Source organism: Oryx dammah, unplaced genomic scaffold (assembly GCF_014754425.2).
Source record: "Oryx dammah isolate SB20612 unplaced genomic scaffold, SCBI_Odam_1.1 HiC_scaffold_17, whole genome shotgun sequence".
In the NCBI taxonomy this organism is placed as follows: Eukaryota; Metazoa; Chordata; class Mammalia; order Artiodactyla; family Bovidae; genus Oryx; species Oryx dammah.
Genome location: NW_024070201.1, coordinates 47,832,074 through 47,855,677, shown reverse-complemented (window position 1 = coordinate 47,855,677; position 23,604 = coordinate 47,832,074). Strand labels below are relative to the sequence as shown.

The 23,604-nt window shown below is 37.5% G+C and overlaps 2 protein-coding genes across 2 annotated transcripts; one reads left to right on the top strand and one right to left on the bottom strand.

Moving 5' to 3' along the window:
• Positions 1–3,817: 3,817 nt before the first annotated feature.
• LOC120876662 (olfactory receptor 52E2-like) lies at positions 3,818–4,774 on the bottom strand. The gene has a single exon (XM_040258634.1). The coding sequence runs from the start codon at positions 4,772–4,774 to the stop codon at positions 3,818–3,820; it is 957 nt and encodes a 318-aa protein (XP_040114568.1).
• A 16,412-nt stretch (positions 4,775–21,186) lies between these two features.
• LOC120876661 (olfactory receptor 52E1-like) lies at positions 21,187–22,131 on the top strand. The gene has a single exon (XM_040258633.1). It carries the CDS (start codon positions 21,187–21,189, stop codon positions 22,129–22,131), a length of 945 nt encoding a protein of 314 aa, XP_040114567.1.
• The last annotated feature ends 1,473 nt before the right edge of the window (positions 22,132–23,604 follow it).

Below are 23,604 nucleotides of genomic sequence, written 5' to 3'. Positions count from 1 at the left end.
CCCGTCCCATTATTTCTTGGCAAATAGAAGGGGAACAATGGAAATAGTAAGAAAATTTATTTTCTTGGGCTCCAAAATCACTGAGGATGGTAACTGCAACCATGAAATTAAAAGATGCTTGCTCCTTGGAAGAAAAGCTATGATTAATCTAGATAGTGTATTAAAAAGTAGAGACATCACTTTGCTGACAAAGGTTCATATAATCAAAGCTATGGTTTTTCCAACAATCATGTACAGATGTGAGAGTTGGACCATAAAGAAAAAGGCTGGGCACCGAAGAATTGATGTTTCAAACTGTGGTGCTAATGAAGACTCCTGAGAGTCCCTTGGACTTCAAGAAGATCAAACCAGTCAATCCTAAAGGAATCATCCCTGAATATTCATTGGAAGAACTGATGTTGAAGCTGAAGCTCCAATGCTTTGGCTACCTGATGTGAAGAGCTGAATCATAGGAAAAGACTCTGATGCTGGGAAATATTGAGGGCAAGAGGAGAAGGGGCAACAGAGGATGAAGTGGTTGAATGGCATTAAAGACTTAATAGACACGAGTTTCAGAAAACTCCAGGAGACAGTGAAGGACAGGGAAACCTGTAGTGCTGCAGTCCATGGGGTCACAAAGAGATGGACATGACTGAGCAACTGAACAATACAAATTGATGAATGTGCTAATTAACTTGACTTTGGTAGTCATTCACAATGTGTACACATATAATATCATCACATGCATATATTTAAAAATCACATTGTATAAGCTAAATACAGACAATTTTTATTTGTCAAGCATACTTTCATAAAGCTGGATAGCCTGAGTTAATTTAGAATTCGATATCTTCCAGATAACCTTAAAAATAAAATGGGGTAAAATTATTTTTAGCAAAGGAAAACAAAAACTCACCACCAATAGAACTGCATAAAGGAAATAAGACCTAAGTTTATGTAAGAAGGAACACATACCAATAGAAATAGTAGATATCGGGAACATTTAAATGGATATTTACTGTCCTACATACTTATATGTATATGAGTTTTAAATTTTATAAGAAGTAACTTAAACCAGCAATAGTATATGTCAGAAAGCAGATACATGGACTAAATTTTTTCCAAGATCATTTACTAAACAGAAAGTGATAGGACTGTTCATTTATATTAAGATTTGATAGGTTGTTTAGGCATTTGTAGGGCAATGGCTAAAGTAATTTTAAAGTTACTTATAATGCAAATGAGACTTATGATAGTAATAAACATAATTCAGAGAGCAAAAGCTTTGTTGTGAAAGATCTATAGTTCAGGTTGAAGTAATAATGGCAAACATAAGATAATAATTTAACAAAACAAATAGCTGTAATTGTGTCAAATGTGCTTGAAATAGTAGCATACTTAAAATATTAAAATTGCCAGACTGGTTTAAATATAAATTGTTTCACACATGAAAAATGAAACAATTATAAGGATATTAAAAGACTGAAAGGAAAAGGATGACTAAATGAGTTTTTATGACTAATTTTAAACTCTGCAAGTTCCACAGTCATAGAAAGTGACATAGTCACCATTTTATTCCCGATAGTTATGAAAATAGACACGCAAAGTGATTATAATTATATTGAGAGAAGAAAGAAGCTTGGTAAAACACCAAATGACCCACCAACAATGGATACATTAAAAACTTATTATTTTTTTAATTAATTTATTTTTTATTTTACTTTACAATTCTGTATTGGTTTTGCCATACATTGACATGAATCCACCATGGGTGTACATGCATTCCCAAACCTGAACCCCCCTCCCACCCCCCCTCCCCACAACATCTCTCTGGGTCATCCCCGCGTACCAGCCCCAAGTGTGCCATATCCTGCATTGAACATAGACTGGCAATTCGATTCTTACATGATATTATACATGTTTCAATACCATCCTCCCAAGTCATCTCACCCTCTCCCTCTCCCACTGAGTCCAAAAGTCTGTTATACACATCTGTGTCTTTTTTGCTGTCCTGCATACAGGGTCATCATTGCCATCTTTCTAAATTCCATATATATGTGTTAGTATACTGTATTGGTGTTTTTTCTTTCTGGCTTACTTCACTCTGTATAATCAGCTCCAGTTTCATCCATCTCATCAGAACTGATTCAAATGTATTCTTTCTAACGGCTGAGTAATACTCCATTGTGTATATGTACCACAGCTTTCTTATCCATTCATCTGCTGATGGACATCTAGGTTGTTTCCATGTCCTGGCTATTATAAACAATGCTGCGATGAACATTGGGGTACATGTGCCTCTTTCAATTCTGGTTTCCTCAGTGTGTATGCCCAGTAGTGGGATTGCTGGGTCATAAGGTAGTTCTATTTGCAATTTTTTAAGGAATCTCCACACTGTTCTCCACAGTGGCTGTACTAGTTTGCATTCCCACCAACAGTGTAGGAGGGTTCCCTTCTCTCCACACCCTCTCCAGCATTTATTGCTTGCAGATTTTTGGATCGCAGACATTCTGACTGGTGTGAAGTGGTACCTCATTGTGGTTTTGATTTGCATTTCTCTAATAATGAGTGATATTGAGCATCTTTTCATGTGTTTGTTAGCCATCCGTATGTCTTCTTTGGAGAAATGTCTATTTAGTTCTTTGGCCCATTTTTTGATTGGGTCGTTTATTTTTCTGGAATTGAGCTGCAGGAGTTGCTTGTATATTTTTGAGATTAGTTGTTTGACAGTTGCTTCATTTGCTATTATTTTCTCCCATTCGGAAGGCTGTCTTTTCACTTTGCTTATATTTTCCTTTGTTGTGCAGAAGCTTTTAATTTTAATTAGATCCCATTGGTTTATTTTTGCTTTTATTTCCAGAATTCTGGGAGGTGGATCATAGAGGATCCTGCTGTGGTTTATGTCGGAGAGTGTTTTGCCTATGTTCTCCTCTAGGAGTTTTATAGTTTCTGGTCTTACATTTCGATCTTTAATCCATTTTGAGTTTATCTTTGTGTGAGGTGTTAGAAAGTGATCTAGTTTCATTCTTCTGACATAAACATATCAACCAGATATTGAGAAAAATAAAAAAAATGATATCATCTACTTGATGTAACTACAAGGGACAAAGAATATGCAGCACTGAATGCTGATAAGTGGTCTGAAGAGCTGATGGAAATTAAATGCAATTCAGTTCAGTTTAGTTCAGTCACTCAGTTGTGTCCAACTCTTTGCGACCCCACGGACTGTAGTACGCCAGGCTTCCCTGTCCATCACCAACTCCCGGAGCTTACTCAAACATGTGTTCATCAAATCAGTGAAGCCATCCAGACATCTCATGCTCTATCGTCCCCTTCTCCTCCCATTTTCTATCTTTTCCAGCATCAGGGTCTTTTCCAAAGGGTCAGTTCTTCATATCAGGTGGCCAAAGTATTGGAGCTTCAGCTTAAGCATCAGTCTTTCCAATGGAGATTCAGGACTGATTTCCTTTAGGATTGACTGGTTTGATCTCCTCCCTGTACAAGGGACTCTCAAGAGTCTTCTCCAACACCACAGTTCAAAAGCATCAATTTTTCTGTGCTCAGCTTTCTTTATGGTCCAACTGTCACATCCATACATGATTCCTGGAAAAACCATAGCTTTGACTAGATGGACCTTTATAGGCAAAGTAACTTCTCTGCTTTTTAGTATGCTGTCTAGGTTGGTCATTGCTTTTCTTCCAAGAAGGAAGTGTCTTTTAATTTCATGGCAGTTAAATATTTACAAAAGAGACCCAATATAGATGCATATTTAGCATAATTTTTATGAAAAAAGTATTTTTCTACATTTCATGAAATTGCATATTTAGCCTCATATGAGTTAGATGTCATTCTTTTTTCTTTGTTTCAGTTTTAATATTTTCTTTACATGGTCATAAATCTGCTTAGTTCTGACTCCATATATGACAGGGTTGAGCATTGGCGGTACTATGACATAAAGATTGGCCAGGAGTATATGGATATAGCAGGGAACATTTTGTCCAAAGCGATGTGTCATGAAGGAAAAGAGGGCTGGTGTATAGAAAGCAAGAATCACAAAAACGTGAGAACTACAGGTGCTAAGGGACTTGAGTCTGGCTTCATGGGAAGGAAGATGAAAAACGGCACAGAGTATCTGAACATAAGAAAGGGCAACAGCTATGATGTCAAACACTAGATTACAAATTGCACATAAGCCATAAATAATATTGATCTTGATACTGGCACAAGATAGGCGAGCAAGACCCATGTGTTCACAATATGTATGAGGAATGACATAACTCCCACAGAATGGCAATCGTAAAATGAGAAATACAAACGGAATCACAAAAATAAATGCCCTCCCTAAAACAGCAAGGCCAATCTCAGAAACAACCCTGTTGGTGAGGATGGTGCTATATTGGAGGGGGTTGCAGATGGCTACATAGCGGTCATAAGCCATTGCCAAGAGGACTGCTGACTCCATAAGTGTGAAGCTGTGAATGAAAAACATCTGGGAGAGGCACGCTTCAAAGAGGATCTCCTTGAGACCAAACCAGAAGATCCCAAGCATCTTAGGGACGGTAGCTGTGGAGAGACCCAAGTCAATGGTAGCCAACATGGCCAGGAAGTAGAACATAGGCTGGTGTAGACTGCTCTCAGCCTGGATCACCAATAGGATAGTGAAGTTCCCTATCAGTGCAGTTAGGTACACAGCACAAAAGGGCAAGCCAATCCAGATATGGAGAGCTTCCAGTCCTGGGATTCCCAGCAACAAGAAGAAGGAGGGGTGAAACTGGGTATCATTGGGAAGGGACATCCTGCTGAGCAATGCATATGTCTTCAGAACTGTAGACTCACACAGTCTATAGGCCACCAGATAGTTTTCTGTAGCTTTGACGACCTAAAGGTAGTATAAGAATACTTCATTAGCTACCTTCTCTCATTATCACAGTCATTACCAACAGACAACCCTCATTTTGATCATTTAAAAGTTCTGCAGTCTCTAAATACAGTTATGGACATGAATTCCACTTGATCGAATGGCAACACAAGGCTTAATACACAGGACAGATAATAACATTTCAAAAAGCATGTGGATTCAATAAAATTTATAACAAAATATTAAAAATTACTTTAAATATAAAGTGGATTCATTCATTAGTATTTAGTCATGAATATTATAAAATAAGGTAGGGGTAATAGTGAAAACAGCAACATCAACTACCAATTATTGAGATGCTCCTACTATTTGTAAGACTTTTTGCAAAAATTACACTTAATATTTGAAAAAAAAAAAAAAAAACCTGTTAAGAAAAGCACATTTTAAATATAAGTTGTCTAAAATTCAGTGCGTTTAAAAGATTATCAGAAGTTTAAAATGTTTTCAAAGGACTATCTGGGAGATTAAGCTAGAAAGAAAAGTAGTGAAAGAAAATGGAAAAAAAAATAGAAATAAAAGCTATGCCTTATCTATGTTTTACTGCACACAAACATATAACATTCCACACATATTATACAAATACACAATCATTTTTAAAACCCACAACATCTACCTGAATAAAATATGCTAGTATTTCTCATTTACAGCTGAGTCAGTCACGATTTTAGGAGTTTAAACTAGATGTCAAAATGCCATTCAAAAATGAGAGAGACAAAAAAAAAATGAGAGAGACAAAAAATTAGGAATATTGTTAAATTAGGCACATGACAATTCAATCATTTTCAAGGTTCCCTATATCTTTCTTTACATCTTCACGTAGTTTGGTTATAACATTTGATAGGAGATTTCCAAAGCATCTATGCATTCATGTGTTTAATTATTTTGTAGTGAAAAGTCTCTCTTCGGATTATTTGAAGATTCCATGGCAGCAATACTAATTACAACCACATTTTCAGTAAGTAAGTCAGGATATTATCTGGGTGCTGATATAAAGATGGGAAAAAAAGAGTGTAATAAACATGATATGGAAGAAGCAGTTGAGTATGAATGGTAAACCTGAAGAGGAGCAAAGTTAGCAGATGGAGGCACTCTGTGGCAGTTGTGACAGAAACAAAGTCTATTTCCCTAGGGTTATATCATTACAACCTACTTGTAAATACTTTCAAAGGGTATGGCAATGAATGACAGGAGGAGTGAAAATAAAATTCATTTATGGAGGCAAGTTGTTCTGTAAATTCCATGGGTGAATATAAACAAAAAATCAAAAACATTTTCCTTTCTTTTCCAGTATACAAATATGCAACAGTTTAAAAGCTAATGACAGTTTACTTTGAGTACTAAAGGGTAGATTTGATTGCTAAAGGGTAAAAATAAGCTACTTCTCTGGCTTTTCTAAGAAGGAAGGAATAATACTATATTATTTGATTGATAATAATTTAAGTGAAAATTATATCTCCCTGGACATATATAATCATACCCTATGGTGGTACAGAAGGTAAATATCAGGGAAGTAGCCAGAAAGTGGTATGATTAAACCAAGTGGAAGACACAGCTAGACAAGGAACAAACATACACACACACACAGACACAAATTAGAGTAGAAACGAGGAGTATACAGAAAAGAGTTAAGATCTGACTTGTCAGCTATATAAACTTTAATGTTCCTGTGGGCATTAAATAGTTTTGCTTCAGTCAGTCAGTTCAGTTGCTCAGTCATGTCTGACTCTTTGCAACCCCATGGACTGCAGCACACCAGCATCCCTGCCCATCACCAACTCCCAGAGTTTACTCAAACTCATGTCCATTGAGTCGGTGATGCCATCCAACCATCTCATCCTCTGTTGTCCCCTTCTCCTCCCGCCTTCAATCTTTCCCAGCATCAGGGTCTTTTCAAATGAGTCAGTTGAAACTTTAACGCTCCTGTGAACATTCAATAGTTTTGCTTAGCTGATTGTTAAAGAGCAAATTTTGTAAAACCCCAAGAACAACGTGTAACATCTATGGGCATGTGAAAGTGGGAGGGGATAGTAAAGGTAGTCTTTACCTGTTGACAAGCCTTCAGGAATTACAACAGTTTAGATGGGACAACAGTTTACAGTGAGATGGATGCGTTGAAGGAAGGGTTGTTAGTGATCTTGGTTCTTGCCACTGAAATTGAGGACACCTACAATCTTGTGTTTAAACCATCTCAAACTTTCATTCCTGCCCAGAGGTATTCTATCCATTTGATGTTACCATGAGAACACCCTGATATTTTGTCCTTGACTCCCTTGGATTTAAGTTGGTAAAAATATTAGTGTTATGTCCAAGCCTCTGATGGACAAAAGCACATAAACAATAATGGAAAGTTCCATCAAACAAATTTTAAAAACTCCCTTCAAGACATAACTGAGATATATACTCAGGGTAATGGTGAATGACGTCATACAGACTAAATATCCTTTTCTTCTGTGTTCTTAAACAGTGTACGCTAGTAGTGTATATAGTGAAATACTGTACATATGAACAGTCTACAACTGCATGTCCTAACATGTAGGTATATTACCAAATGATGATGAGAGAAAGAAATTAGCTATTTATATAAAAGTTAAAAATAGTAAAAACTATTCTAGAGTCTAAGAAGTCAGGATAATTGTTACTTTGTGGAATACTGGTAGTCAGCATGAGTGGGACTCCCAGGGTGTTGATAATGTCTGTTTATTTACTTATACACTGGTTATACAAATGTAATCACTTTGTAAAAAATTGAGCCATGCTTTTATGATGTGTACCTTGTTTATGGATATGAAAGTTCAATAAAATATTTACAAAATATGAATGATTTAGTGCTGACATAATATATGTCATTTTTGTATCCCTGATATCACTTAGTACAGTATATTTAATAAATTAAGAAATCAATATTAAAATGATTAATGGTCATAAAGACATCCTAGGCTAGATATAATCTGAGCTCTAATCTTGTTAATAGTTTCATGTGTTATTCATTAAATGCACATTACTGGATGTGTTCTGTGTTGGAAACTGTCCTGAAACATTTCAAATTTGAGGTTTGTGCAATCATGAATAAAATGTTATGCAGTTGACCCTTGAACAATTTGGGGGTTGTGGCACCAAATTTCCTTGCAATAAAAAATAACGTAACTTTATTGTTACATTTCCATTTCTGCAGTTTCACATTTTCCGATTTAACCAACCTTGGATCATGTAGTACTATATCATTTATAATTGAAAAAAATAAAATAAAAGTACAATTAGACTCACAAAATTCAAAGATCAACTGTATATAATCCGATGCGGTACTAAAAAACAAAAATATTCAAAGGAAATAAATTTCTAAAAATTCATAAAGCTATTCCACAAACAGGGAAATAAGTTCTATATCAATATTTGAATTCAATCATGTAATCTACTCTTAAAGGGCTCCCCTGGTAGCTCAGATGGTAAAAAGAATCTGCCTGCAATTCAGGAGACCCAGATTTGACCCCTGGACCAGGAATATCTCTGGAGAAGGGAATGGCAACCCAGTACAGTATTCTTGCCTGGAGAACTCCAAGGACAGACCATGGGGTATTAAAATAAAATGGAATAGAGTTTCTCAAAATTATAAGTCATACATACATAGCACCTCTCAATAGCAAGATCAAATGCTTCCCTGTAATTGTCATCATTGTGTGAGGAAATTCTATAAATGTAGTTTTGTAAGCTCTAGAATGATAAGTCCTATGATATTGAACATTTCATCTTTTATTTCTATTTTCATCTTCACATTTTCCTTTAAAGACATCTGTTCCTCTGATTATTTAGTAAATACTGGTGATTCTTAACCATATCAGCTTTAGCTCCTGTTATTTCTCATTTAATTTAATATTTCTAAATAATCTTATCCACATCCATTGCTTTAAAAACTTTCTTTATAATAAAGATTACTTCCTCAGGATTATGACAAATTCAGATTCATATAACCAAATTCCTGAGTAACTACCTTCACATTTTCACATGAAAAAATATTACAAATAAAATATTTCTATAACTTAATCCTGAATCCTGCTTCTACAAAACTCCAACTCTAACTTCATCTTAATTGTGCTGTTATCAGTCTCAGTAAATGGTATTACTATTCAGTGACTTGGCCCATCCAGAAATATGAGCATCGCTCTTTTCCCTTCCCCACTTATGGAAAACAGATCAACACTTGATTCTATTTCTAAAAATGTCATTAAATATAGTACCTTGGCTGCATCCTAACTGGGATGGTTTAAACCATCTATATTTTTTATAGCACAGTACTTTTCAGTGTATAAGAGCATGAGCTCTACATTCAGACTAGTTGTGTTAAAAGCCAGCTTCATGAGTATTCACTCTAGAGTTGAGAGAAAGTAAGAAGTATTACTTCTTAGCTGTGTGGGTCTGCACAAGAACTTTAACATCTCTGTACCTCAGTTTCTTCATGTAGAAAATAGAAATAAGAAGTGTAAATAAATCCTTAAAATTAATCTCTATTTAGAATATATAATTCTTTCAAAACACTTTGAACTGTATTCCAAAGATACTAGATATCCACCTTTCTTTAGATATCAGGCAGACATTTTTTTTTTTTTCTTAAATGTATGTTGAATAGATTTAGGCTGAAATCCAATTAAATGCCTAGGATTATATGGTCCTTCCTAAATTCTTTCCCTAAACTCCATCATTTGCCTCCTTTCCTCAAAACTTATCCCATATTTCTTTTCTTTCTCTTCCATTCTTCTTTCCTTTCACCCATCATTGTGTCCTATAGATGCAGTCTGAGTTGGGGGACAGAGAAGACTCAGTAACTAAAACTGTCACAACATTGTTACTCAGCTATACTTCAATATTAAACCAAAAGTTAAACAAACTCACCAGACTGAAAACCAAGATCAAATCCTGTCTGTTTTGTCTCAGTCTGCTCAGTCTTTATGAGGAGATTTTCCAGAGAAAACCTCCCAGAGCCAGTTTTGTAAAAGGACATAAGGTCTCTGAGGATTCTAGTTTCTAATCTGGTCCTGAGACATGATTAGAAAGCCATAATTACTAAGAAAAAGAAGACAGAAAAAAGTGAGGTTTCTTGATTACCTTGTGAATCTCCATTAACCTTTCATTAACCTGCTCCATCTTACATCATACAATAATAAATGGAGCTCATTCTCTTACCATCTCAGATCTTCATTTAAGGAGACAGTACAATTCTGTGTTCCAAATCAATGACTCTCATGATAAAACACTTCTGTTGTACTATTTATTTATTTATATGTTTACCAATTAAAAGCGATAGTGGATCTATTATTTAACCTCTTCATTTTATTTTACTTATTTTTCAATTGTTCTTTATGTTTTACTATAGTAACTCACTTCTCATTCATAGTTAACCTCAAACCTAATAATTTACTCCAATTCTTTTTACTGACTTTGCTTGCTTGCTTGTGAAGTTGCTTTAGTCGTGTCCAACTCTTTGTGACTCTGTGGAATGAATACCACCAGGCTCCTCTGTCCATGGAATTCTCCAGGCAAGAATACTGGAGTGGGCTGCCATTTCCTTCTGCAGGGGATCTTCCCTACCCAGGGACTGAACCTGCATCTCTTGCAACTCCTGCCTTGGCAGGCGGGTTCTTTACAACTAGCACCACCTGAGACTCTTGGTCTTGTTGACTTTAACCCTGCAATCAAATTTTGAGTTATATTCAATAGGCAGAATTAATAAAATTTTAATGAATTTTTCAAATATATCAATAATTTTAAGTAGATGTTCATAATGTGTTTTAGATGTTTCAAACAAGTCTAATTATTACATAAAGATAAAAACTTTATTAGTGCATTTATTGACTTACACAGTCCTTTTGCTTTTTTTTTTTTTCCCTCAGAAATAGCAACTAACTAATATATCACAGTGATATGACTTGCAGAGGCTATGTAATGCCAATAAACATTTTATGGGTATTTGACCAATACCCACAGTACTCAAGATCTTGTTTTTAAAAGAGGGTCCAATGTGTGGGGGTTAATAATTTGCTGTGCTTGAGTTTTTAAAACACTTCTATCTTTGAATTTGGAAACAGTGACAGACTTTTATTTTCTAGGGCTCCAAAATCACTGTAGACAGTGACTGCCACCATGAAATTAAAAGAAACTAACTCCTTGGAAGAAAAGCTATGACAAACCTAGACAGCATATTAAAAAGCAGAGACATCACTTTGCCAACAAAGGCTCATCTATTCAAAGCTGTGGATTTTCCAGTAGTGATGTACAGATGTGAGAGTTGGACCATAAAGAAGACTGAGAGGCGAAAAATTGATGCTTTTGAACTCTGGTGCTGGAGAAAACTCTTGAGAGTCCTTTGGACAGTAGAGTTCAAACCAGTCCATCCTAAAGGAAGTCAGTCCTGAGTATTCATTGGAAGGACCGATGCTGAAGCTAAAGCTCCAATACTTTGGCCACTGGATGCGAAGAGTCGACTCACTGAAAAAGACCCTGATGCTGGGAAACATTGAGAGCAGGAGGTAAAGGGGGTGACAGAGGATGAGATGGTTGGATGGCATCAATAACTCAATAGACATGAGTTTGAGCAAACTCCCCAGGACATAGTGAAGGACAGGGAGGCCTGGAGTGCTGCAGATCATGGGCAATGGGATCCCAAAAAGTTGGACACTGCACTGACTGAGTGACTGAATGACAGCAATCTTTGACTTTATGTTCTGGAACTGAAATCTTACGTGAAAATGAGGGAGATGATAGGGTTTGAAATCAGACATATACCTTCATACCTGATATACCCATTGTGTCAGACTCATATACATTCACACCTGCTATATTCCTCCTATCTTCCAAGAATGATATTTTGCCACTTGTTACCCTACCCTGGCCCACAGACTGCTGCTGCTTTCTCTTGCCCTTGGCCTGCTTCAAATCTGAAGTTATCCACACTGGTAACCAGTACTCTACTTCAGAAGACAGGGGCCCTGTGTTCCTGTGCAAGTTTTCTCTTACCCAACAGTTATCCTCACACCCCAAAGAAAGAACAACAGAAGATAAAAAAAAGAACACCACAAATGCTTGAAAGAGAGAAATCGCTGTGAAATGAAAATATCTCCTGCCATTACCAATCAATACGAAATGTCACCACCATCAGCAATTTCTGGCCTCCAAATGTGAATGACGGATCCCCAAACTCTGATCCAGCAGATTCTGCTGCCACCACCCCAAGATGACTTCAGAGGAGCTGGGGAATGCAAGAGAAAGCCATCTGCCACTTCAAAAGGTGACCAGGGAAACAGGATTGGCTCCAGATAGCTGAGGTACATATGAAAGGAATAAATTCAGTGAGCCCAGAGGCTTGCATCTTCCCATACAAAGAATGCTAAACACTGATCTTTGATGTTCAGACTGCCAGCTCCTTCTGTTGCAAAGTAGCACAGAGCCTGACTTCCCCTTCTGCCTTCTTGGAGCAGGTTTCTGAGTTATTAGGGTGCTGACTCCTGGGCTCAGAGTCCTAAACATTTCCACCAAATAAAAGAACTCTCTACTTTTAGGTTACATGTCTTTTTTTTTTTTCCCAGTCAACACTATCAAAGAAAAACAAAGCTCTTTTATTTCCCTCCTGCATTTTCAACAAGGACTCTGTAAGGAGTGTGTAATTTCCTCTCTTTTGCCTCATGGCAGCAAAAATTTGAAGCAACAGATGGAACAGTGTTACAGCTCAGTTTCATTTAGAAAGCAAAGGAAAACACATCCTCGAGGTGTGAGGGCAGGTTGACCCAAAAGAGAAGAGAAAAGGAGAGAAGAGAAGAGAAGTCCCTCCTCCTGAATTTTGGCTCCTCTTATTATATGTCTTTTCCTCCTCCCCCTGGGCCTGCCCTATGTAAATTGGGCTAGCCAGGAGGGCTGTTTGTTTTACCTGAGGTCCTCATTTAGGTCCTTGGACCTTCCTTTCTATTTTTTGGGCTTTTCCCTTCTTTGTCTTTTAGCCATCTCCATTCTGTACTCCTTTTTCCTATTCTAATGTCCTAACAACCCCAGGAACTTCACTTTGCACTGGGCTTCTCAAATTCTGCAGCCAGCAGTGGTTAAGACTGAGGATCATACATAATATCCGGCAAGTTCAGGGACTGCTATGGACTGAAAGTTTATAGACACTTCATGTGTTGAATCTCTAACCCCCAATGTGATGGTATTTTCAGATGGGGTTTTTGGAAGGTAATTAGGGTTGGAACAGGTCATGAGGGTGGGGGTCTCATGATAGGATTATTTGCCTCATAAGAAGAGCTTCCCTGGTAGCTCAGATGGTAAAGAATCTGCCTGCAATGCAAGAGTCCCAGGTTTAATCCCTGGGTTGGAAATATCTGCTGGAGAAGGGATAGGCTACCCACTCCAGTATTCCTGGGCTTCCCTGGTGGTTCAGCTGGTAAAGAATCTGCCTGCAATGCGGGAGAGCTTGGTTCAATTCCCAGGTTGGGAAGATCCCCTGGAGAAGGGAATGGCTACCCACTCCGGTATTCTGGTCTGGACAATTCCATGGACTGCATAGTCCATGGGGTCATAAGAGTTGGAAATGGTTGAGGGACTTTCACTTAAGAAGAGAAATGGCCATATGTGGACAGCAAGGAGGCAGATGTCTACAAGCCAGGAAGAGACCTCTCACAGAGAGCTGAATCAGCTTGGCCCTTGATTTTGCCCTTACCTGGTTTAGAAATGCCATTGAACAAACTATAGAACAGCTATGATTAGACTCTGAGCATTTGTTTGTACAGCTTCTACATCTTCTACTGAAGCATTTTAATTCTACATGCAGATTCTAGCCTCAACTATTTGCTATGATGACTTTTCATCACAACTAGGAATTAAAGTGATGAACATACTTTATAAATGGTCCCCCTTTTCCTCTCAAACTATTTTTTCTAAACAACTTTTTCCAGATTCTTCTGAGGAACACACTTGTTCTCTCCTTCAAATTCCTTTGAGTTTTACCTGAATACACCTGAATGCATACTGTCTCCCCACTTTTGTATTTCACAAAATAAACACACTAACAAAAACCTAGAAGAAAGAGGGGAGGAAGAGGTAATTATTTGGAAGGAAAATCTTTTGCTAAGCATAAAGGCTAGTAATGAGGAGAGCTGTGAGAATATTTGCAGCCAGAGCACTACCTAAGTCAGTTGTTGGAACCCAGCAAGTATTAAGAAAGAGAAGGAAGACAGAGATCTAGCTGTATTTTGATACTTCAACTTAGAGGGACAGAGTCCTAACTTTATGGCAACTATCCAATTGTGTTGGCAGATTGAGGTATTACTGCCAAAAGGAATTGAGCCCCAGTGAAGTCAAAGAGAAGAGCAGAAAGTTCCCATACTAGATACTTAGTTCAGAACCTTATAACACTGTGAAACAGGTGGAAATCCCTAAGTGAGAGTTGAAATCTTAGAACTTACAAGTGGGAAAGTATACAAATGTCTGGTTATAGAACTGGAAAACAAGTGAATGAATAATATCACCCTTTGAGGATTGTAGATCATCTGGAATTATCTAAATACATGTGAAAAGGATTATGCCAGCACAATACAGCGTATAATTTGATTTTTCTCAGCTCATCCCTATTCTCTTTATCCTACCCAACATCCTGCTAAGGCTGAAATAGCCTTAGTCAAGTTGATAAATGACCTCTGGTCACCAAACCGAAGCAAATGCCCCTGCTCTCATCATAATACAACTCTCATCAACATATGAAACCGTTGACCATTCTTTCATTTTAATCTTATTGGTGTATATATCCAAAATAAATTAAAACATGATACTGAAAAAGATAGCTGCTTTCCCATGTTTCTTGAAGCAATATTCATAAGAGTTGAGATATGAAAAAAAAAAAAAACTAACTGTTTGCCCACTGAGGATGGATAAAGAAGATGCAGTATATATACACAATGAAATATTATTCAGCCAAAATAAAGGAGAAAATCCTGTAATTTTTGACATCATGGATGCACCATCAGGACATTAAGCGAGAGATAAGTCAGACAAAGAAAGACAAATACTATATAATATCACTTATATGGGGGAATCTAAGATGTTGATTCATAGAAACAGAAAGTAGAACAGTAGTTATCAGGGACTAAGGATGGGAGAACTGAGGAGATGTTGGTCAAAGTTACAAACTGGTAATTAGAAGATGAATAAATTCTGGGTATCTAATGCACTGTACAGTGACTACAGTCAATAATACTGTATTATATACTTTTAAATGGGCTTCTCAGGTGGTGTTAGTGGTAAAGAACCCACCTGCCAATATGGGAGACATAAGAGAAGCGGGTTCAGCCTCTGGGTTGGGAAGATCCCCTGGAGGAGGGCATGGCAACCTACTCCATAGGTTCTTGCCTGGAGAATCCCCAGGGACAGAAGCCTGGAAGGCTACAGTCCATAGGTTTGCACAGTCAAACACTACTAAAGCAACTTAGAGTACATGCATACATACTTTAAAATCTCTAACAGATTAGTTTTTAAATATTCTCACCATAAAAATGTGGTCATGTATGGATGTGAAAGTTGGACTGTGAAGAAAGCTGAGCACCGAAGAATTGATGCTTTTGAACTGTGGTGTTGGAGAAGACTCTTGAGAGTCCCTTGGACTGCAAGGAGATCCAACCAGTCCATTCTAAAGGAGATCAGCCCTGGGATTTCTTTGGAAGGAATGATGCTAAAGCTGAAACTCCAGTACCTTGGCCACCTCATGCGAAGAGTTGACTCACTGGAAAAGACTCTGATGCTGGGAGGGATTGGGGGCGGGAGGAAAAGGGGCTGACAGAGGATGAGATGGCTGGATGGCATCACTGACTCGATGGACGTGAGTCTGAGTGAACTCAGGGAGTTGGTGATGGACAGGGAGGGCTTGTGTGCTGTGATTCATGGGGTCACAAAGAGTCAGACACGGCTGAGCGACTGAACTGACTGAACTGAACCATAAAAAAGAGATAATTGTATGATGTGACAGAGTATTACCGACACTAATGTAATAATCATACTACAGTATGTAAGTGTATTGAGTAAAGTTCTACACCTTAAACCAACACAATGTTTTAGGTCAATTATATCTCAATAGAAATTAATTGAGATTGTGAGGATAAGGCAATTTGTACATGGACTGTGATATCATGATTTATAATAAGAAGTATTCAGCTTCAGTCCTTGTTTCTGGCACAGAGCACTTAAAACTCTTGGAATTTCCTAAATGATAAGAGCCACAAAAGTGTCTTTTTTATGTTAATGGACTGACTTTTAGGTCCTCACCTAAAATGAAGGTGTGGGTGGGGGAGATGGTTGCTGGCAGAGACAATCCTGTAATTAAGAGGACTGTAACTTTCCATCTTCACCCTCTGGGAGGAGAGGTGAGCTAGAGATTGAGTTCAATCCCCAATGGTCAATGATTTAATCAAACATTATCTGTGTAATAAAGCTCCAATAAAAACACAAATGATGGGATTTAGAGAGCTTCTTGGTTTATGAAGATGTGGAAATTTGAGGAGAGTAGTATGCCTAAAGAGGGCATTAAATTCCAAGGGTTTTAGAGACTCTGTGCTAGAAATAGGGACCAAAGCAGTGTTCTCTTAAGTAAATTTTTTCTCTGAATCCTGTAAGCTGCTCTAGCAAATTAATTGAACCCAAGGAGGAGGTCATGGCAATCCATCCCGGTATTCTTGCTTGAAAAATTCCATGGACAGAGTAGCTTGGCAGGCTACAGTTCATGAGGTTGCAAAGAGCTGCACGCAACTTCAGTGACTTAGTATACAAGCATACAAGGAGAAGGTCATGGTAATCTCTGATTTATAATCAGTCAGTCAAATGTACAAGTAATAATTTTAACTTGAAATTTGCCACTGAAGTCAAAAGAGTGAGTTTAGAGTTTACAATCAACCTACAATCTGGTCTGTATGCTGGTCTGTCAGAAGCAGGGGTGATAACTGGGCTTGTGACTGGTATTGGAAGTAGGGCAGGGGAAATCTTGCAGGAATGGATTTCGACCTGTGTGATCTGATGCTATCTCCAGGTGCATGCACGTGTGCTCAGTCACTCAGTCATGTCTGACTCTTTGCACACTCATAGACTGTAGCCCATGCCAGACTTTATTTTCTTGGGCTCCAGAATCACGGCAGATGGTGACTGCAGTCATGAAATTAAAAGAAGAAAAGCTATGACCAGCCTAGACAGCATATTAAAAAGCATAGACATTACTTTATCAACAAAAGCCTGTCTAGTTAAAGCTACGGTTTTTACAGTAGTCATGTATGGATGTGAGAGCTGGACCATAAATAAAGCTCAGCGCCGAAGAATTGATGCTTTTGAACTGTGGTGTTGGAGAAGACTCTTGAGAGTCCCTTGGACTCCAAAGAGATCAAACCAGTCAATCCTAAAGGAAATCAGTCCTGAATATTCATTGGAAGGACTGATGCTAAAGCTGAAACTCCAAAAGTTTGGCCATCTGATGCAAAGAACTGACTCATTGGAAAAGACCCTGACGCTGGGAAAGATTGAAGGCAGGAGGAGAAGGGGATGGCAGAGGATGAGATGGTTGGATGGTATCACTGATTCGATGGACATGAGTTTGAGCAAACTCTGGAAGTTGGTGATGGACAGGGAAGCCTGGCGTGCTGCAGTCCATGGGGTGCAAAGAGTCGGACATGAGTAAACTGAACTGAAGACTGTAGCCTGCCAGGCTCCTCTGTCCATGAGATTTTCCAAGCAAGAATACTGGAGTGGGTTGCCATTTCCTCCTCCAGGGTATCTTTCCGACCCAGGGACTGAAGCCCCATCTTCTGTGTCTCCTGCATCGGCCAATATCAAATCAAAATGGTAGCTATACAATACTAAGAAGAGAGATCCAAATTTAATGCAGCCATTGCTTTATACATCATGTGGGCCAGATCAGCCCCAGCCATCTCAAGGAGTTAGGATGAAGAGCTTAGAACCAATCCAAAGAACTCTGTTGTGAAAAAATTTTTTAATAATTTTAGAATATCAAAAAAATAATAATTTTTCCTTGAAAATAAACAATACTGAATTTGAAAGTCTAGGTCCAGGATCAGGATGTGGGCTACTTATGTCTGTTGATGTTCTATTTCACTGAAAAAGGAGTTATTTCAGATCTCAGAGCTTTATTGTTCTCTCTCCCAAACTTAGAGTGTTCCCAATACAACCAAAGTCTCATTCTGGAGTCTGTGTCTACCAAACCATAAAACCTCCCACCTAAGCAAAGGGAGTTCAAAAGGATGCTAACTTCTCCAGAAATCTCTTCAGGTAAGTTACTTTTTAGAAACGAAGATCTTTTTCTGTGGTCAGCTGAGCACAAGAAAAAGAATGGTAGGTGGTAGGATAGGGGGAAGCAAGCAAAGCTTTCTGACTAAGGGGAGGGGATAAGGGAACTGACTATAAGAATGTGTTGGTATAATCCTTTATGTACACTTGAGCAATTACTGCTTTCATTTTTCTAATACATTATTAAACATTCTCTGTGTGCAGCTCATATATCTTTTGATACTTGTGACATTCTTTCTGTGCACTAGAGCTCTTTGCTAACCTGACTCTTGATCTATTTACTTATCTATCGAAATTCTCTTTGTGTTTTCTTTCTCACTATCAACCCTTTCTAAAAAACCAATATAAAGATTGGAGAAATGCCCCTATCCTGAGATTATATTCAACACAGAGGGAGAACTATAATTGAACTTAAATTATTCAGAAATGATCCCTCATCAGTTACATCCTAGTAAAACACAACCAAAGAACTTGCTGCTGCTGCTACTGCTAAGTCGCTTCAGTCGTGTCTGACTCTGCGCGACCCCATAGACGGCAACCCACTAGGCTCCCCCGTCCCTGGGATTCTCCAGGCAAGAACACTGGAGTGGGTTGCCATTTCCTTCTCCAATGCATGAAAGTGAAAAGTGAAAGTGAAGTCGCTCAGTCGTGTCCGACTCTTCACGACCCCATGGACTGCAGCCTACCAGGCTCCTCCATCCATGGGATTTTCCAGGCAAGAGTACTGGAGTTGGGTGCCATCGCCTTCTCCTAGTTTCCTCCAACTAGAACATAGTCCTAATCGTTTCAAATAGGATAATCTCCAAGTATGTAATGCAAATATCTGTGAAAATGTCTAAGGATAAGGGTAATCAGATGTACTTCATTACAAATATAAGGAACTCTATCAAAATATTTATATGCAAATGAACTATCAGGATTTAAAGTCTGCCCCAATATAAGAATTACCTAACAAGTTGAGATATGCAGTTCACTATAGTTGTTTATTTCTCATGTTCTCATCAATAGGTTAATCAGTAACTGTAGCTACTCTTTTGATGAACACATTATGACCCATGTAAACCTTGCAAGAACCAGTGATATCAACATTTTAACCTCATTTCATAGGGGAGGAATTTCAGACTAAAAGAAAAATAATTATTTAATTAAATTCAAATGGCAATGAGCAATAGCATTTGGCTTCAATTCCTAATATCTATGTCTAAATATTATGCTGTTTCCCAAACAGTAAGCTCTAAGTTAGCTGAACTCAAGCCACAGAAAAGAAATTTGATGATAGGATTCTACTTCGTTTCTTTCCCAAATCCCCTCAATTTAAATATCATTCCTTAATACAACATTGTTAATCAGCTATATTCTAATATAAGATAAAATTTCAAAAATTCAATAAATAAATAAATATGACTCCTTATAACATCATCCTTCTTGATATTATGTATTTTTCCTACATAATTCTTATTTCTTTCTCCATATCCCTTTTCTTTTTTCTCAATTTTATAATTTGCTTGCTTTTGACTAATTATCTTAATTCACAGTTTTATTTCCTTCCTGTATCTGGGATCAAAGTCTCCTTTGTAGAAATTTTTCATGCAGTGTGTCCAAGGCTCAAGCAGCAATGTGCCCTTTCAACATACACACACACACACACACACACACACACACACACACACACACACACACACTTTCATGCCTAGAAATATTGTTCTAATACAGTTTACCTATCTAATGCAGTGTCTCCGTTTTGCATCGGCATATGGCCCTTTTTTTATGTATATGTCAATCCATCTCTCTCTCTATTGAGAGACAGAGTATGTGAGTGTGAAAGAGAAAGAAACAATTCAGTTACTGTGTGCTCAGACTTATTAAGGTGATATATCGTGGTGACAACTTTGTATAGTAAAAATAATGGTATATTTGGTTTCAGAGAGTGATGTGTATAAATTAACTCATTTTACTGGACCACTTTGTGATCTTTTATAAACCTGAACATTAACATTTGTGTGTATGTATATATATATATATATATCTGTGTTTCTGTCTTGACAGGAAGACACAAATAGCAGGCTCCATTTGCCTACAGTCAGAATAGAAATGAAGAGGGAAATATACATTCCATACTAAGCAGACCCAATTTAAGAAGATCATCCAGAGATGAAGTTTCCCATGGCTTCACTGATAAAACTTCATGAAAGGTTATTTTATGATGTTAGAACTAACAAGAAAGGAGAGACCAGAAGATGACTACGATATGAGGAATAGTTTTGGGTGGTTTAAATAGTGAAAGGCCAGCACAGATCCAAAACTATCTTACAAAGTTCTTGTTACAGTTATAGTTCCTTTTAATAGTGTATTGTGTATGGTTAAGTTAGAAATGTGGTATATTCAGAATAATAATTGTTGTCATTTTTTAAAAGATAACTTTTTTTGAGATATAATTCACATACCATATATTTCTCATTATGTATAAGATGTATTCTTACCTTGTATATAAAATATATAGTCATGAATCAACCAGTTTTTCTATAAAATAATAACAAAAAGTTTTCAGGAAATATTTTGTGTACCCAAGTAGCAAGGGAACAACTTATCTTAAAATTATTTTATTAATTTGAGTGGCCTATTTGTATGACTCTTTCAACCACCAACATTTTAAGTTCCACCAGGAAAGATACCTTGTTTAACTCATCTTTTGCATTCAGTCTTAGCGTAGAACTCAGTGCATATATGGTAGATACACAGTCGATGTTTGTTGAACTAAAATATAAAATTCAATTGAATGGATTTGAGGAAGTACATTAAATCTTATGGCCATGTTTTACCATTAAATTTCATAGACTTTCAGGCCTCTATGATGCAACGAAGTCAGCAGTTATAGTACAAGTTTCACTGATTTCTTCATTTTCTCTGTAGGATGAAACATGTACTCTGACTGAGAAGATCTTGGTCTCTGAAATATTTCACTACAAAAAGATCCCCAAATGATGGCCTCACTCAATGCCACACTATTTCATCCCTCCTCTTTCCTTCTTCTGGGGATACCTGGACTGGAACATATGCATATATGGATTGGTTTTCCTTTCTTTGTTGTGTATCTGACAGCTGTACTTGGGAATACTAGCATCCTTTCTGTGATTCAGACTGAAAGTAGTCTCCATCAGCCCATGTTCTTCTTCCTGGCCATTCTGTCATCTGTTGACCTGGGCCTGTCCACATCCACCATCCCCAAGATGCTTGGCATCTTCTGGTTCAAGCTGAGAGAAATCTCCTTTGAGGGCTGCCTTGCCCAGATGTTCTTCATCCACCTATGCACTGGCATGGAGTCAGCTGTGCTCGTGGCCATGGCCTATGATCGCTATGTGGCCATCTGTAACCCTCTTCATTACACACTGGTGCTGACAAACAAGGTGGTAACCATCATTGCATTGGCAGTCCTCCTGAGACCTCTGACTTTTGTCATCGTCTTTGTTCCGCTCATTCTAAGGTTACCATTTTGTGGGCACCAAATCATACCTCACACCTACTGTGAGCACATGGGTATTGCCCGCCTATCCTGTGCCAGCATCAGGGTCAATATCATCTATGGCTTATGTGCTATCTCTATCTTGGTGTTCGACATTGTAGCCATTGTCGTCTCCTATGTACAGATCCTCTGTGCTGTATTTCAGCTTCCTTCCCATGATGCCCGGCTCAAAGCTCTCAGCACCTGTGGTTCCCATGTGTGTGTCATGTTGGCTTTCTACACTCCTGCATTTTTTTCATTCATGATCCACAGGTTTGGCCGGAATATACCACGCTATATCCACATCCTTCTGGCCAATTTCTATGTAGTCATTCCCCCTGCTCTCAACCCTGTAATCTATGGTGTCAGGACTAAACAGATTAGAGAGCACGTGCTGAAAGTATTTTCTAAGAAAAAAGCATAACTCTGGTAAAGAATCAAATCTAAGAAGGGAGTGGCACTCTATGGTCAAAATGAAATATTTGGAAGCAATAGAGGCCTATCTTAGAGAAGGCCTGTCAGCTTCCTTCACAAACCCAAAATTAGAAAGTTAGAATCATGTCAAATGCATTTATAAGGGTGTTTTATAATTTCCATTGTTTGAAAGCAATTCAGCCTCTTCACATGGAAGAAAATCAACACTTTGTTTTGCTTCTACTATGACTGAACAAAACACATCACATTCCATAGTCACCATCAGATTGAAACTAAACCATGCTGCCTCCACTGCAAAAAAAAACGCAAGCAAACAAAAAAGGTCTTCATATCTTGATTTAAACAAAAATAAATGAGTTACTCTGATCATTGCTAGTTCTAAAATAACAGATGCTAGAGCACTTCCCATATGCCTGGAATCACTATTAAAAAGAATGCTGCTCTTGACTTTGCTATGTTAATGTTAGAGGATATGAAATTGACACTGTGTATATGTTATGTGTGAAGATGAGAATTTTCCATGAACAAAACTGAGGAAAGTTGACAATCTTTGTAAATATATAGTTTTCTTTTCTTTTTTTTTCAAGCTGTATTGTGTTGCTTGTTTAATGGATGAGTTCTTACAGAGTCTTGCTTGCTGATGCTTCTTTTCAAAGAAACCCTTATTTTTCAAGCAGTTTGTCTCTGTGTTTTCTGCCATTCTGCCACTCCATAGAAAAAGTTTTATCCTAATAGAATGTTGGAAGCCTTAGATTTCAAGTCCAATATTACCCCTGAGTTTGTGTGTGTGTGTGTTTAAGATGAAATTCTAATTTCATGTGTTATCACTCACTATTTCTATTTCTATATGGCTTTATTGACATTATTTGTAGAAAAGATTCAAGGGAATATATGTTTGTAAATCTTGGCCAATAAAACTAATTTTTTAGCTATATTTTACTGTAGGACTCTCAGAGCTTTTAATTAACAGAGTATTCATTTTAAACTTTGAAATTATCCTCCAAGCATACTATGACACTCATTCTGTAGAAGGCACTTTAGGAAAAAATTTCCACATATTTTTATTGCAATAGATAATATAATGTCATAAATTATTGGAGTTTGCATTAATTAACATCACACACTGAACTTGGGTTTATTCAAAAACAACCAGTTATGCTTTGGATTTTCTAGAACCTTACTGTGGTTCTAGAAAATTAATTATCCACTTATTCTACTTATGAAATGGACTCTAGTTGTACAGCCTAATTTATCTTGAGTGATTTGGAAAGTGTTCAGTCTGTTTGTATGTTTTGGTTAATTCGTGAAGAACTGGTATTTAACATTTATAAGTTTGGTAGAATTCACCAGTGCAGCTGTTTAGGCCTGGAGACTTCTGTGTTAGAAGGTTGCTCACTACAGGTTCAAATCTTTAAATTGATAAGGGACTACTAAAGCCATCCATTTCCTCCTGTGATTTCTT